Raw genomic sequence first — 12,831 nt, forward strand, 5'->3', positions numbered from 1 at the left:
GCAGTTTTTGCATATATCTTCAGAATTGTTAGGTTTAGCCAAATTCTGACATTGGTTTAAGGTGTGCAGCATGTTGAGATCTATCTGTTGTCAAATTTTCTTGTGAATAGAACATAAATAGAATGTTGCTTATCAAGCCAGGTGAGCAATTTGGATTCTTTAGGACCTCTAGTTTAGTGTCTCAATGTACCTTTATTTCACATTTTGACATGAAATTATATACAGTGGCCAATCTAATAAATGCAACTTTAAGTTAAAAGATGGTACACAGACATGACCTGTCAACGTACTATGATTTGGGCAGTCAGGGTACAGTAATTGAGGCTGTCAAGGGAGAATGGTTGTATGTTAAGGTAAATTGACTCAGCCTGTCAAGGTACAATGACCAAGATTGTCAAGGTACAATGACTAAGCCTGTCTAGGGCTAATGACTAAGCCTTTCAAGGTACATTGGCTTGGGCTGTCGAGATGCACTGACTAAGGATGTCAAGGTAAAATGACAATGTCTGTTAAAGTAAAATGACCAAAGCCTTCCAGCGAACAATGACTGTGTGTGAAGCCTTCACACACGGTCATCGTTCCCTGGAAGGCTTTAGTCATTTTATCTTGACAGACCTAGTCATATATATAAAGACTAAGCCTGTGAGGGTACAATGGCGTGTGAAGGTATAAAGACAAAGCCTGTGATGGTACAATTTTTTTCCTATTGGAAATCTGATTTTTAGAATCCAGATTTTGCCTTTACATATTTAATTATGATTTTTTTCAATTTCCGATTTTTTGCTGGCTTATTGAATCCATATCTGCAGATGTAAAAGCCTTCTTGATTCATGCTTGATTCCATACAATGGAGGGAGGCTTAAATAGAAATAAACAAATGTGTGCTTTAAATAGGGATGAAAACACCATATTGGAACAAGAAGCAATGTCTTTTGATAATTATGGTCATTAGATCTACATTCTGTACATAAGTCAGGGAGAAAATGCGGAAGTAAATACTCAAAATGGTTTTGATCTGTGCTACAAGGTAGTTCTTTATACAATAAAAACTGTTGTGGAATTGACATATCCATAACATTAAACTGTTTAAAACTGATCAAAATACTTTCAGAATAGGAACATTTCAATACTCATTACTGCTCTTACCTTTCCTATTATGTAAGTATTTTTTTTTTTGTGTAACTGTTAAACATGCAAAGTTTTGTTGTAATATTTTTACAGTAATACATTTCTTGTCTAATCCAGATTTACTTGTAACACTTTTATTTCATTGAAACTCTTTGTCCACCAATCAGAAACCATTTGAGAGTTGATTTGATTTGTCAGCAATAATATTTAGTGTTACGGTCATTAATGTGTAATAACTTAATATATTTCCAAGTTTTTTTTTATTCCTGAAAGCTTTGTTTCACTATCAACAGAATTCTGTAATGATGTTTGTTTACTTTGTATATTGTCATGGTATTGGTAAATTATATTGAAACTGACCAAGAATAACAGTTACAGTGTTCCAGAGACAATAGCAGTCTTTTTTTAACATTGATTTCCCAAAGGAATCTATCGGTAGAACAATAATGATGACAATTTATCACATAAAAGGGAACATTGATCACATAGAAAAAGTCATTAGTCCTATGCAGGAAAAATTTGTTTGGTTAAATAAGGTTATTCAGTCCATAGGATTTTAATGGAAGGTTGTTGGCTTTTCCATTTGTTGTAGGTGAGACAGAGCCAAAGATAAGGATGTATTTCTCTCTGATATATTAATCTTGTATTCCACTATTTACATTAATTCAAATATCTGGCCTTCTAATTGTTGGTACAGCTGAATAGGATGTTACATATATATTCCATACAAATTACCAATGACAGACAGAAGTTTGCAAGACTGATTATTAGATCAATATACCTCCAGATTTTATGGCTTGAGGTATATGGTAATCATGGTGTCTGTCCATCTGTATATCCACACTTTTTTTGTTGCAGTTTTCTCTGTAAATACTTATCATGGTCACTTGATATTTTAACAAAAGCTTTATCACCCATGTCACTTTCAAGAAAAGAAATGATCATGAACAGATCTATAATATACATGTATGTCAAGTATTGCAGTGTGATCTTGAATGAATCAAGTTCAGGATTGTGAACAAAAATGTTGCATCTTTTTCAACAGTTTCAGCAAAACTGCAACTTTACAAACAAATCAAAGATGTCTATCAAAATGTATCTGTATTGCATTTCAACATAGATTATAGTAAAGTTTTATGAAAATGCTTAAATATGCAAAAATTAGCTTCCCATCATAATAACCTGTTATACAATAATGTATAAGGCCATCAAAAAATACATTAACTTTCCACTGAAGAAAAGCTAAAATATTCTAAATATATGATTGAAACCCCCTGACATCTTTTCAGTTTATAGTTCTAGTTTTTCTTTACATCATTCAGTACTGTTGTGGGTTAGTTAGTTCATCAATATTAAGTTGCTTATTTGACATGTCTGATAAGTCCATTGCCAGACACTAGACTTTGTATGGAGATCTAGCATATACTTTGTATGCTGGTGTCTAGGTTGTCATGTAATTATTGACTGAATCGTTTATATTACCAATCTGGTATCCCAACGATTTTTTAAATCTAATGAAATCTATTGAAAACAAATATCTAAGGAATAAGTCAATCATGTTATAGACCTTGTGATGTATTAGTGGTCAGAACTTGTCAATGAGGGACCAACCACTGATCGATCACCTTCCATTTTATCTACATTATGCAATCAATTATACGGAAAGCCATCTTCTAACCAGACTACACCATAATTGTTCAGGTTCTGTCCATTGTTTTCTTTCTCTATTGAATTAGTTTTTCAGAACACTTTGGCATCATATTGACATTTTGGGGAGAAAAACAGAATCTGTATTTACATAATAGATGTATGTTAGTGCTGGGAAACATTAACTCCAATATAGTAATTTAGGACCTCTTGTCTAATGGCAAGAAGCAATAATGTGTAATTATTATTGAGAAACAAAACCCCAGTATGCATGATGAACAGTTCATGTAGAGTACAACTGTAGCTTACAAAAGAGCAATATGATTTTAACAGTGTAAATTAAATAAAGCTAATTACATTACTACCATTTATGCTTAGTTAGGTTCAAATTTTAGTGATTATTTCTTTTCAAAACTGTAGTACTGATACTGTGTTGTTGAGTAAAATTGATTTGAAACTTTGACACATTTAATTGCCCCTCATGATGCGACATCGAAATGCCGGGCATCCATCCATTCATCCGTCTGCACATCTGTCCGTCTGTGTTTTCCACACTTTTTTTTGTTATGGTTTTACCAAATAAATTTGTTTTTGGTATGTGGTCTTATTATGAGAAGTTACAGATTAAGTTCGACTTTGGTAATAGTTGAATGATTTTTTTCTGGGAGTTACGGCCCTTGTACTTTCAGAAAATTTCAGTGAATTTACAGTTTTCTGCACTTTTTTTTTGTAATGCTTTTACCAATTGATTTTATCTTTTGTATGTAGTCTTATATCAGAAGTTACTGGTTAAGATCAACTTTGGTAACGGGTGATTGATTTTTATGGAAATTATGGCCTTGGACTCAGAAAATTTCAGTGAATTTTAAGTTTTCCACTTTTTAGCTCACCTGGCTCAAGGCCATGTGAGCTCTTGCCATCACTTGGCATCCGTCTTTCTTAATAATTTTTCAAAACTCTTCTCCTCTGAAACTACTTGTCCAATTGGAACCAAACTTGGTATGAATGTTCCTTGGGGTATCCTGCATAGAACTGATGAAAAGTGTTCAGCATGATGAGATCTATCTGCGGTCAAATTTTCATTTTTATCTATTAAGCCATGTTGGAGTTATTGCCCTTTTTGAACGTTTTTTGCTATTTTTAATGTTATTTCTTTCAAAAATCTTTTCCTCTGACACTATTTTTCCAATTGAAACAGTGTTCCTTTGGGTATCCTGCATAGCCAGCACTCCACAGTTTAGTTTAGCTTGGCACTTTTGGGTAGGGATGAAAAATGACATAAATGGAAACCGGTGGTTGCTATAGTGATTAAAGATGAAGAATCTATTGTTGATAGAACATTTTCTGAAAAAAGGGGACTTTTAAAAGTATTTTGCAATGTTTTATATATTTTCAATTTGAAGGGGCTTTTTTCAATGACTTTTTTTTGAAAGTTAAAGTAAGTCAATTTTTTACCATGCTAAATTTCATAAGTGGATTACAAAGTGAAATCGCCCAAAATCTAACTGGCAATGCCCATGTGAGGAAGGGGTTTTCGAAGGAAAAAGTTTGAACAGTTTCAGGAGATGAAATAAATATTTTGCAGAAAATTTGATATTTTTAAACCTGATTTTAATAACTTTTTTGCAAATTTTTGCATATTTTTGCATGGTTTCTATGGTAACCCTATATGCAATGGGTAATATTTTTCCATAAAATTTTTACTGCATCCTGAAGGCCTTGGCTTGGGCTATTTCTAGATATATAGATTTACAGATGCTTGACAATTTTTTAAAGTGATAAATGTTACAAAGCATCAGATTACAAGATCAAAATTTGGCAGTTCTACAATACTGTGGAGTGCTGGTATAGAATTGGAGTGGGGTTTTTTGATCCGTCGAAAAACATGGCCACTGTTACTAAAAACATAGGGGTCAGACAGTATTTTGTTTCGCATATATATATCCAAAACTGTTAGTTTAGCCAATTTCTTTCAGTAGCTGAAATAATCCTTATTATTAGGATACAAAAGTCTTCAGGCATAAAATTGGTCAGACGCCTTCTTATAAGAGTTATTGCCCTTGACAGGGGAAAATGACAGGTTTTTTTTTTTTTTTTTTACAGTTTTCAGCCAATGTCTTGAAAACTATGATAGATTTAGACTTTCATTTACTGAAATGATCCATATGATAAGTACTATCAAACTTTTCTTGAGTCAATATTGTTGGACAACTTCTTGATTAATTTATTGCCCTCGAAAGGGAAAATTCAACCAGGTGAACCAGTTTAGGATCCTGGGAACCTCTTGTACATTATAGCTACACTACCCAGGTATATGGTTACAATTTGTAAGCCTTGTCTATATTAGATTTTCTATTTTGCTGATTGTTGTCTAATTGAATTTTTTCTCCACAGTTCAGTTTTTTTCATTGATTGAAGAATAGATGTGCATAATGTGTAGCCATTCAATTATACCAATTTTGAAGGTGCAATGCAGCCACAAATTTCTCCAGATGTAGCCATCTTGTTTTGTGTTTTACCTAATGATCTTGACACATAGCAGATAAAAATGAATTTTATTAATGCCAATGATACTGGTGCATCTAACAGATTAAGCCTCTGAAGTCCTATAAAACTGAGAAATAGAATATTTGTATATGGAGATACAAAATGGCAATTAAAGCCAAGAGTACAAATTGTGCATATTGGAACATTCTGCATTAATCTGTTAAGACCATTTTTGTTGTAAATAAAAGTATAGTAATAAGCTTTATACAAGAGATACTTCTTATAAATTGCAAGCTTGTAAGTTTGATTTGGAGGGGTCATTGCCTTGTTTCCAGTTTTCTGATATTATTCTATATTTTATTATGTATATGTAGTTAAACTGATAAAATTTAATGTCATATGAAGTTAATGTTTTTTTTCATATTCCTGCATGTCAAAATCATCAAAGCCTTTCTGATTCGATATGTTGAATATTTGTAATAGGTAACAACAGATTTGAGAAAGACATGTACAGAAACACACACAGGGACATCTGCTAGTGCTCCACTTGCTGCTGGCATTGTAGCTCTTGCTTTGGAGGCTAAGTATGTCTATTCATGGCTCTATCAGAAATTATATATATACAAATTATGCACTAAATAAACTGGAAAAGGCAATATTATGTAAAGAAACTATTTATGGTTATGAATTGCCCATTGCAGAAATCTCACATTTTGTATCTTTTCTCTACACTTTTGTAATATGTACTGGAGAAGTATTGGTTTTACTCAACAATTCCTTTAAACATCATTTGAATTGTTAAATCACTGTTAATCATTGCTTTCAGTCGTAATTTGACATGGAGAGATATGCAGCATATAGTTGTACATACATCCAAGAAAGGTAACCTTAAAGCAGCTGATTGGATAATGAATGGTGTCAATAGAAGTGGTAGGTGTACAGTTATATAACAGATTACTGAAACTTAGGATACTTTACATTATCTGCAGTAGGATATATTACATTATTTGCTACAGTGTACAATACTTATCTTGTACAGGTTACTTTACATTAGGTTACAGGATTCTTTACATTATCTGGTACAGGTTACTTTAGGTTATTTGATATAGGTTACTTTACAGTATATACAGGTTATCTTCTACTGGTACTTTACATTAACTGTTATGGGGTACTTTACATTATCTGGGACAAGATACTTTACATTATTTGATAAATGACTCTTTACATTAACTGGTACATGTTAATTTACACTATTTGATACAGGTTACTTTACAGTATGTACAGGTTATCTTCTATGGGTTACTTAACATTATCTGCTATGGGGTACTTTACATTATCTGGGACAGGATACTTTACATTATTTGATACAGAGGTTTTTTTTATATTAACTGGTACAGGTTACTTTACATTATTTGGTACAGGTTACTTTACAATATGTATGGGTTATCTTCTACTGGCATTTTACATTATCTGCTACAGGGTACTTTACATCTTCTACTGGCACTTTACATTATCTGCTACAGGGTACTTTACATTATCTACAGGTTACTTTACATTATTTGGTACATATACTTACTTTCTTTCACTAACTACTTCTTCTTTGTCTGGCCTGTCACCTGCTACAAACAATTATTTAATAGTTCAATAACATATATGTGGCTTGACTGATAACAGTGCCCTGACAGTTGAAACCTTAATGACAAAATAGTACAAGGTGAGATAGCATTATATAACTACCATACTAAATGTAAAAACTCAAGTAAGTTAAGTTTAAGTTTTCAAAACGTGTTGGAACTACAGACTGACATCCCCAGCACATTATTTTAAAAAGAGGCAGATCTTAACATTTATATCATAAAAAAGTACACACAGCTGATTATCTAAATAAAATTTAGTTTTTTTTGTAACATAAAGCAATTAATATTTATTTCTACTTAGCAGCCACTTATGAGATAATATTTTTGTGATTTTTCTTTAACAGTAAGTCATTCCTTTGGTTATGGTTTGATGGATGCTAGTGCCATGGTCACTCTTGCCAAAAACTGGACAAATGTGCCACCACAACATATATGTGAGATCAGATCAAGGGATCATGATCGTGAAAAGTAGGTTGACATCAGTCATTTGGTTTACACTACTATAGTTTCTGATATTTATAAGACAAATTGAAAAAAGGATGCATTTTTACAAAATTTTACATAATGTGAAGTCAAATGTGTGGAGTTGCTAATATTGTTAACGACTTCTTGCACTTGTAATTTTATTACTGAACATTTGTATATGATTTGCATAATTATATATTACTACACCACCTTATGATGCAGATAGGTGCCATAGAACAATTATTTCTAACTTCATACCAAATCAAAATGTACTTCATAAATACCATATGTGTACATGTATATGTGTACATGTATTCTATGTGTGTTTTTTTTACTTGTATGAGAGTGGGTAGTTTACATGAAAAGATGAAATGATCAGTTAGCATTTAACTTTCTGTTAAATAGTTGAGGAACCTAATCTCAGAGTTTTGATTGAGTAACATTGGCTTATCACGGTTACAAAGTCACCTGATTTGAAACAGAGCTTATCAGAACTTCTCTTGAGTTAGTACCATGAACTGTTATGTTACACAACAGTTCAAAGTTCAAAAGCTTTATTTTAAGTTGGTACATATAAAACTTTACAACACAAGCTCTAATGAGCTTTTAAAACCAACACAATATAGTTCTAAAATATCAAAGATATTTTGAAAAAGGAATACATTTATTTTGCTAGTAGTGTACAAAAGTATGACGTCAAAAGATTTGTGATGGAAAAGATTATCAATCATACCTTGCATAGTCTTCCTTTAATTGACTTAAAATCTTCAAATTTCAGCTCACCAAAATTCGTGATTTTTTTAATTTCGAAACCAAGTCCATACATATATCTATGCCAGGGTTTATGGTGAAAATGATAAGATCACTGATTGATTGGGAGTTAAGTTTAGTAGAGCATTGAAATCACCTGTATGTTGAAAGCAAGTCAAAATTAGTGGCTTAGAATATTTGAATATTGGCAACTTAGAAGATTTCAGTCTTTGATCCATGATTAGTAAGGAGTTCAGTACTTTCACTCTATGCAAGATACAAATGTTCACTGATAATTAGTGTTGATATAAACTTGCAAGAATCAATTAATACTACATGTACTAGTATTCTTTTTAGTTTCATTTACAGAGAACTAGATATAAAAGACATTCCTTTCAGACCTATTTCTGTATCTTATTGTGAAACATTCAATTTATTGCAGACCTATTCCTATGAATGGGAAGATAACAGTCTACTTAGACACAGATGGTTGTGAAGGAGTGGTGGATCATGTTAAGTATTTAGAACATGTCCAAGCTAGAATATCACTTACTGCTTCCCGTAGAGGGGAAATTCAGATATTTCTGACCTCACCAAGAGGGACACGATCCACACTGCTGGCACGGCGTGCACATGATAACTCTAGGGAAGGGTTTAATAATTGGGCTTTCATGACGACACATAATTGGGGAGAACCTGCCAAAGGAACGTGGACATTGGAAATAGAAAATGGAGCTAGCTCTTGTAAGAATTTTATCTGCTTTCTTGTGTTTTTTTTAGTTTAGAATATGTAGCATCAATGAAACAAGTCCACTAAATAGCATTTACATGTATAAATCTAGAACTATTTAACCTGATTCTTTTTTTCATTGAAGTATTATAGTGATTTAAGCTGCATGCTTGGTAAAATGCCTTTATTTTATATGTACTTATCTTTTGCTGTTTGCTCTAAGCAGTGGGAAGCACCATAAATTGTATACATTGTGAAGACTTTTTGAATATTTTAGTCCACTACTGCTTAGTTTAAGATTTTTTATAATACATTTGTTTAATTTATTCTTCTGTGTAATTTATTTTTTTTATTTTGATATTTCCTATTTCTTATGCTTTTTAGTTGATGTTTTTATATGATTTTATATTTTGATTATTGTGGAGAGATTATAATGTTACTGGAGGTCTATGTTGTGTGATTTCTTAAATTAATCAAAAGGATGGTTCACAGAAAGTAGACAAAAAGTGCTTGATGCTAGCATGTGCTTAGCTTGATTGAATATGTTACTGCAGCATAGAGTACTATGTGTTTTTTTCATAATTGTTGGAAAGTCAAGATATAAATATGTATTCAGAAATTCAGGATTTTCTTTTTTGTAAAAGAAAATCTCTATTATGTCTTTCCCACTTACGTGAGAAGACATTGTTTTGGTCCTTCCAGTCACATAGTATGTGGCTACATCTGTCATGATATGTTGTCAGATTGAGGACACATATAGGTTCTCCATGGATTCTATTTTCATACTCCTGTCTTTTGAGGGACCCATTATGGTATACTGTGGTAAGCCTGTCCACATGTGAAACCATTAACTCAAATATGCTGTGATGGATGTAATTTATTTTTTTGGTCCAATGTTTGTCCTTTTGGAAAGGAGCTCTCTTTCATTGACAATTACGATTTGCTTTTATTTTTAAGTTTTCTTTGTTTTTTAGCTTACCTTTTTTTGCCATCACTTGGCGTCATTAACAATTTTTCAAAATTCTTCTCCTCTGACACTTCTTCACTAATTGGAACCAAACTTTTTTTTTTTTAATTTTTAATCTTTTATTTGCAATCTGCACATTTGTTAGTCAAAAACATCAAGTACTGGTACCTTATCCCGGCCTCATTAACATTAGTATCATACTAAAATTATCCTAATAAATTCAAGTTGTTAGAATTGGAACCAAATTTGGTTTGTATGTTTCTTTTGGTATCCTGCATAGAACTAATATGGGGATTTTTTATCCGTAGAAAAACATGCCGCTGTTACTGAAAATAGAACATAGGGGTCAGACAGTTATATTTCACATATATCTCCAAACGTTATGGTTAGCAAAATTTTTTTTTACAGTTTTCAGCCAATATCTTGAAAACTATGATAGACAGAAAGAAACTTTCAATTGCTGAAATGATCCTTATGATAAGTGCTACCAAAGTCTTCTTGAGTCAAAATTGTTGGACTTCTTGTTAAATTTATTGTCCTTGGAAGGCAAATTTCAACAAGATGAGCCATTCAGGCTCATTGGAGCCTGTTATATAGAACTTTGTTTTGTTGCTTCTACAGTAAACAGCTCAGGAAGCATCAAATAATGATATGTTTTAATTAGGACTTAGAATGCCGGATTTGAGTATTATAGTACAGGGCAGAAAAGAATTAATTTATATTCAATAATATGTGTATATCAGAGGTATGACCAATTGTATTTTCAACAGCATTAGGAAATATTTAATATGATCTTCAGTTGGTCTTTGTGTCATAATCAAGGTTTATTTGGGTATAATAGAAATGATAAATTGAAACTCTTTATCAAGACTCAGGCGGCCCTTTAGATTCTATACATAGAGAGAATTTTAGAATCAACTTACCCAATATAATTGTGCACTTTATTTTTAGCTCACCTGGCCCAAAGGATGTGTGAGCTGTTACAATCACTTATTGTCTGTCGTCATTAACAATTTTTAAAAAGTTTTCAACTGTGACACTACTTTACAACCAATTGGAACCAAACTTGGTATAAATGTTCCTTTGGGTATTGTGCATAGAACTGTTGTGGGGATTTTTTATCCTTTGAAAAACATGGCCACTGTTTCTAAAAATAGAATGTAGTGGTCAAACAGTAATTTTTGGCATATACAATGTATCTCCAAACCTTTAGGTTTAGCCAAATTCTGACATGGGTAGAAGTGTTCAGCATGATGAGATCTGTTTGTTATCAAATTTTTATATTAATCTGTTTAGGCCTCACTGACCACTTCTAATGTTTCCATTACTTTACATGTTAAAAAAGGACTGTTCAAAGTTTCACTGTAAATTCCCAGGACCAATGTCAACTTAAAGTTGCATACCATTGCAAAGCTTGGAAAATAAGGCTTTCAAATGACAAAATCATTATGCTAATGGTACGATGATCGTGGAAATTCTTCACAAAACTTACTTGCATAAATAATACTGAAAATCCACAATTTTTCCTTTTCTGCTAACTGACAGAATGGAGGCAACTTACTCACACATGTAAACAATATTCATACACTTTTGTAGTAAATTACAAATATGATTTTAAAGTACACATTCTCGGCTTTATTTTGTCTACTCTTGATCAGAATACAAATGAATAATGTACTAATACTGCATATATCTAGGTTCAGTGTGTTTTTGATACTACATAGGGGGTGGCCATTTGACCTGGGAGTGGTTAGTGAGACCTAAGTCATGTTGAAGTTATTGCCCTTTTTAGCTCACCTGGCCAAGGCCATGTGAGCTATTGCTATCACTTGGCGGACAACTTCTTTTTAGAGTTATTGCCCTTGAAAGGTGAAAAATGAGGTTTTTAACAGTTCTCAGCCAACATCTTGACACTTTAATAGATACAAAGAAACTTTCATTGCTGAAATGATCCTTATGAAAAGTTCTACCATAGTCTTCATGAATCAAAATTGTTGGACAACTCCTCAATAGAGTTATTGCCCATGAGAGGCAAAAATTTAGCCTGGTTAGCGATTCAGGCTCCTGGGAGTCTCTTGTTAATCATGTGGTGGATTTGCAGTGATTGGTAAACAAATAAAGTTAAATTTTATGTTAGTATACACATATTGCCTGCGGTAGAGGGTGATACGCTGAAGTAACTCACAAGGTAGATATGTCATCTGAGACCTAGTCCAGGGTGATATATTTTCTGATTGTGTTGCTCGGTTTGTTACCCTCTGCTGCAGGTAAGATGTGTTGCATTATACTGAATACCCGTTTTTATACGCTTTTATGCATATGTGCATAACCATTTAAGAAACTCCATTGTAATTGTTGCAATACCTCACATACAGTGAATTTTAAACTGGAATGACATTTATAAGTATTCTAACACTTAAATAAATGTAAATTACAGAAAAGAACACTTCTGCTATTCAATTTTCCAATTCAAGTAACTTTAAATTAAAATGAAAAGGATGTGTTTATGGACAAGGAAAGGCATTTCCAGTCAGGAGGGAGATATATTGTGATGAGGGTGGTATAGCAGAACTACCAATCATTTTTTAGGGGGCAGAGCTCGAAAGGAAAAGAGCAAAATAACACATAATGCTTATCCAATAGAAATTTGTGATTTTTGTATATAGTGCAATATAAACAAATATGTAATTGGACAAGATTCCCCTTCAAGGCTGCATTTAAATTTTCCAGTTTCTAATTAGAAAATATGATAGCTGACAATATATATGACATTTGATATATGGTGTTAAGGACAGCAGTAGAAATGACATGAGATCTGATGTTTGGGATGGATGTAGATATGAAGTAAAATATCTTGTGTTTGGGATGGCTGTAGATATGACATGTGATGACTGATGTTCAGGACTGTAACAGATATGACATGTGATGACTGATGTTTAGGACTGTAATAGATATGACATGTGATGACTGGTGTTTGGGACTGTAATGGATATGACATGTGATGACTGATGTATAAGACT

At 32.6% G+C, this 12,831-nt stretch overlaps 1 protein-coding gene across 2 annotated transcripts in view; it reads left to right on the forward strand.

Moving 5' to 3' along the window:
• LOC148622918 (furin-like protease kpc-1) overlaps positions 1–12,831 on the forward strand; it is a 65,522-nt gene that overhangs the window by 42,784 nt on the left and 9,907 nt on the right. For both annotated transcript variants that reach the window (XM_088573265.1, XM_088573266.1), the window contains exons 9-12: positions 5,746–5,846; positions 6,089–6,192; positions 7,244–7,367; positions 8,557–8,858. In XM_088573265.1, coding sequence (XP_088429391.1) covers positions 5,746–5,846; positions 6,089–6,192; positions 7,244–7,367; positions 8,557–8,858 — 631 coding nt within the window. The remainder of the gene's footprint in view (positions 1–5,745; positions 5,847–6,088; positions 6,193–7,243; positions 7,368–8,556; positions 8,859–12,831) is intronic.

The sequence above is a fragment of the Perna viridis genome, chromosome 3, assembly GCF_037379345.1.
Source record: "Perna viridis isolate PV_CMFRI_1.1 ecotype Kerala chromosome 3, ASM3737934v1, whole genome shotgun sequence".
In the NCBI taxonomy this organism is placed as follows: domain Eukaryota; kingdom Metazoa; phylum Mollusca; class Bivalvia; order Mytilida; family Mytilidae; genus Perna; species Perna viridis.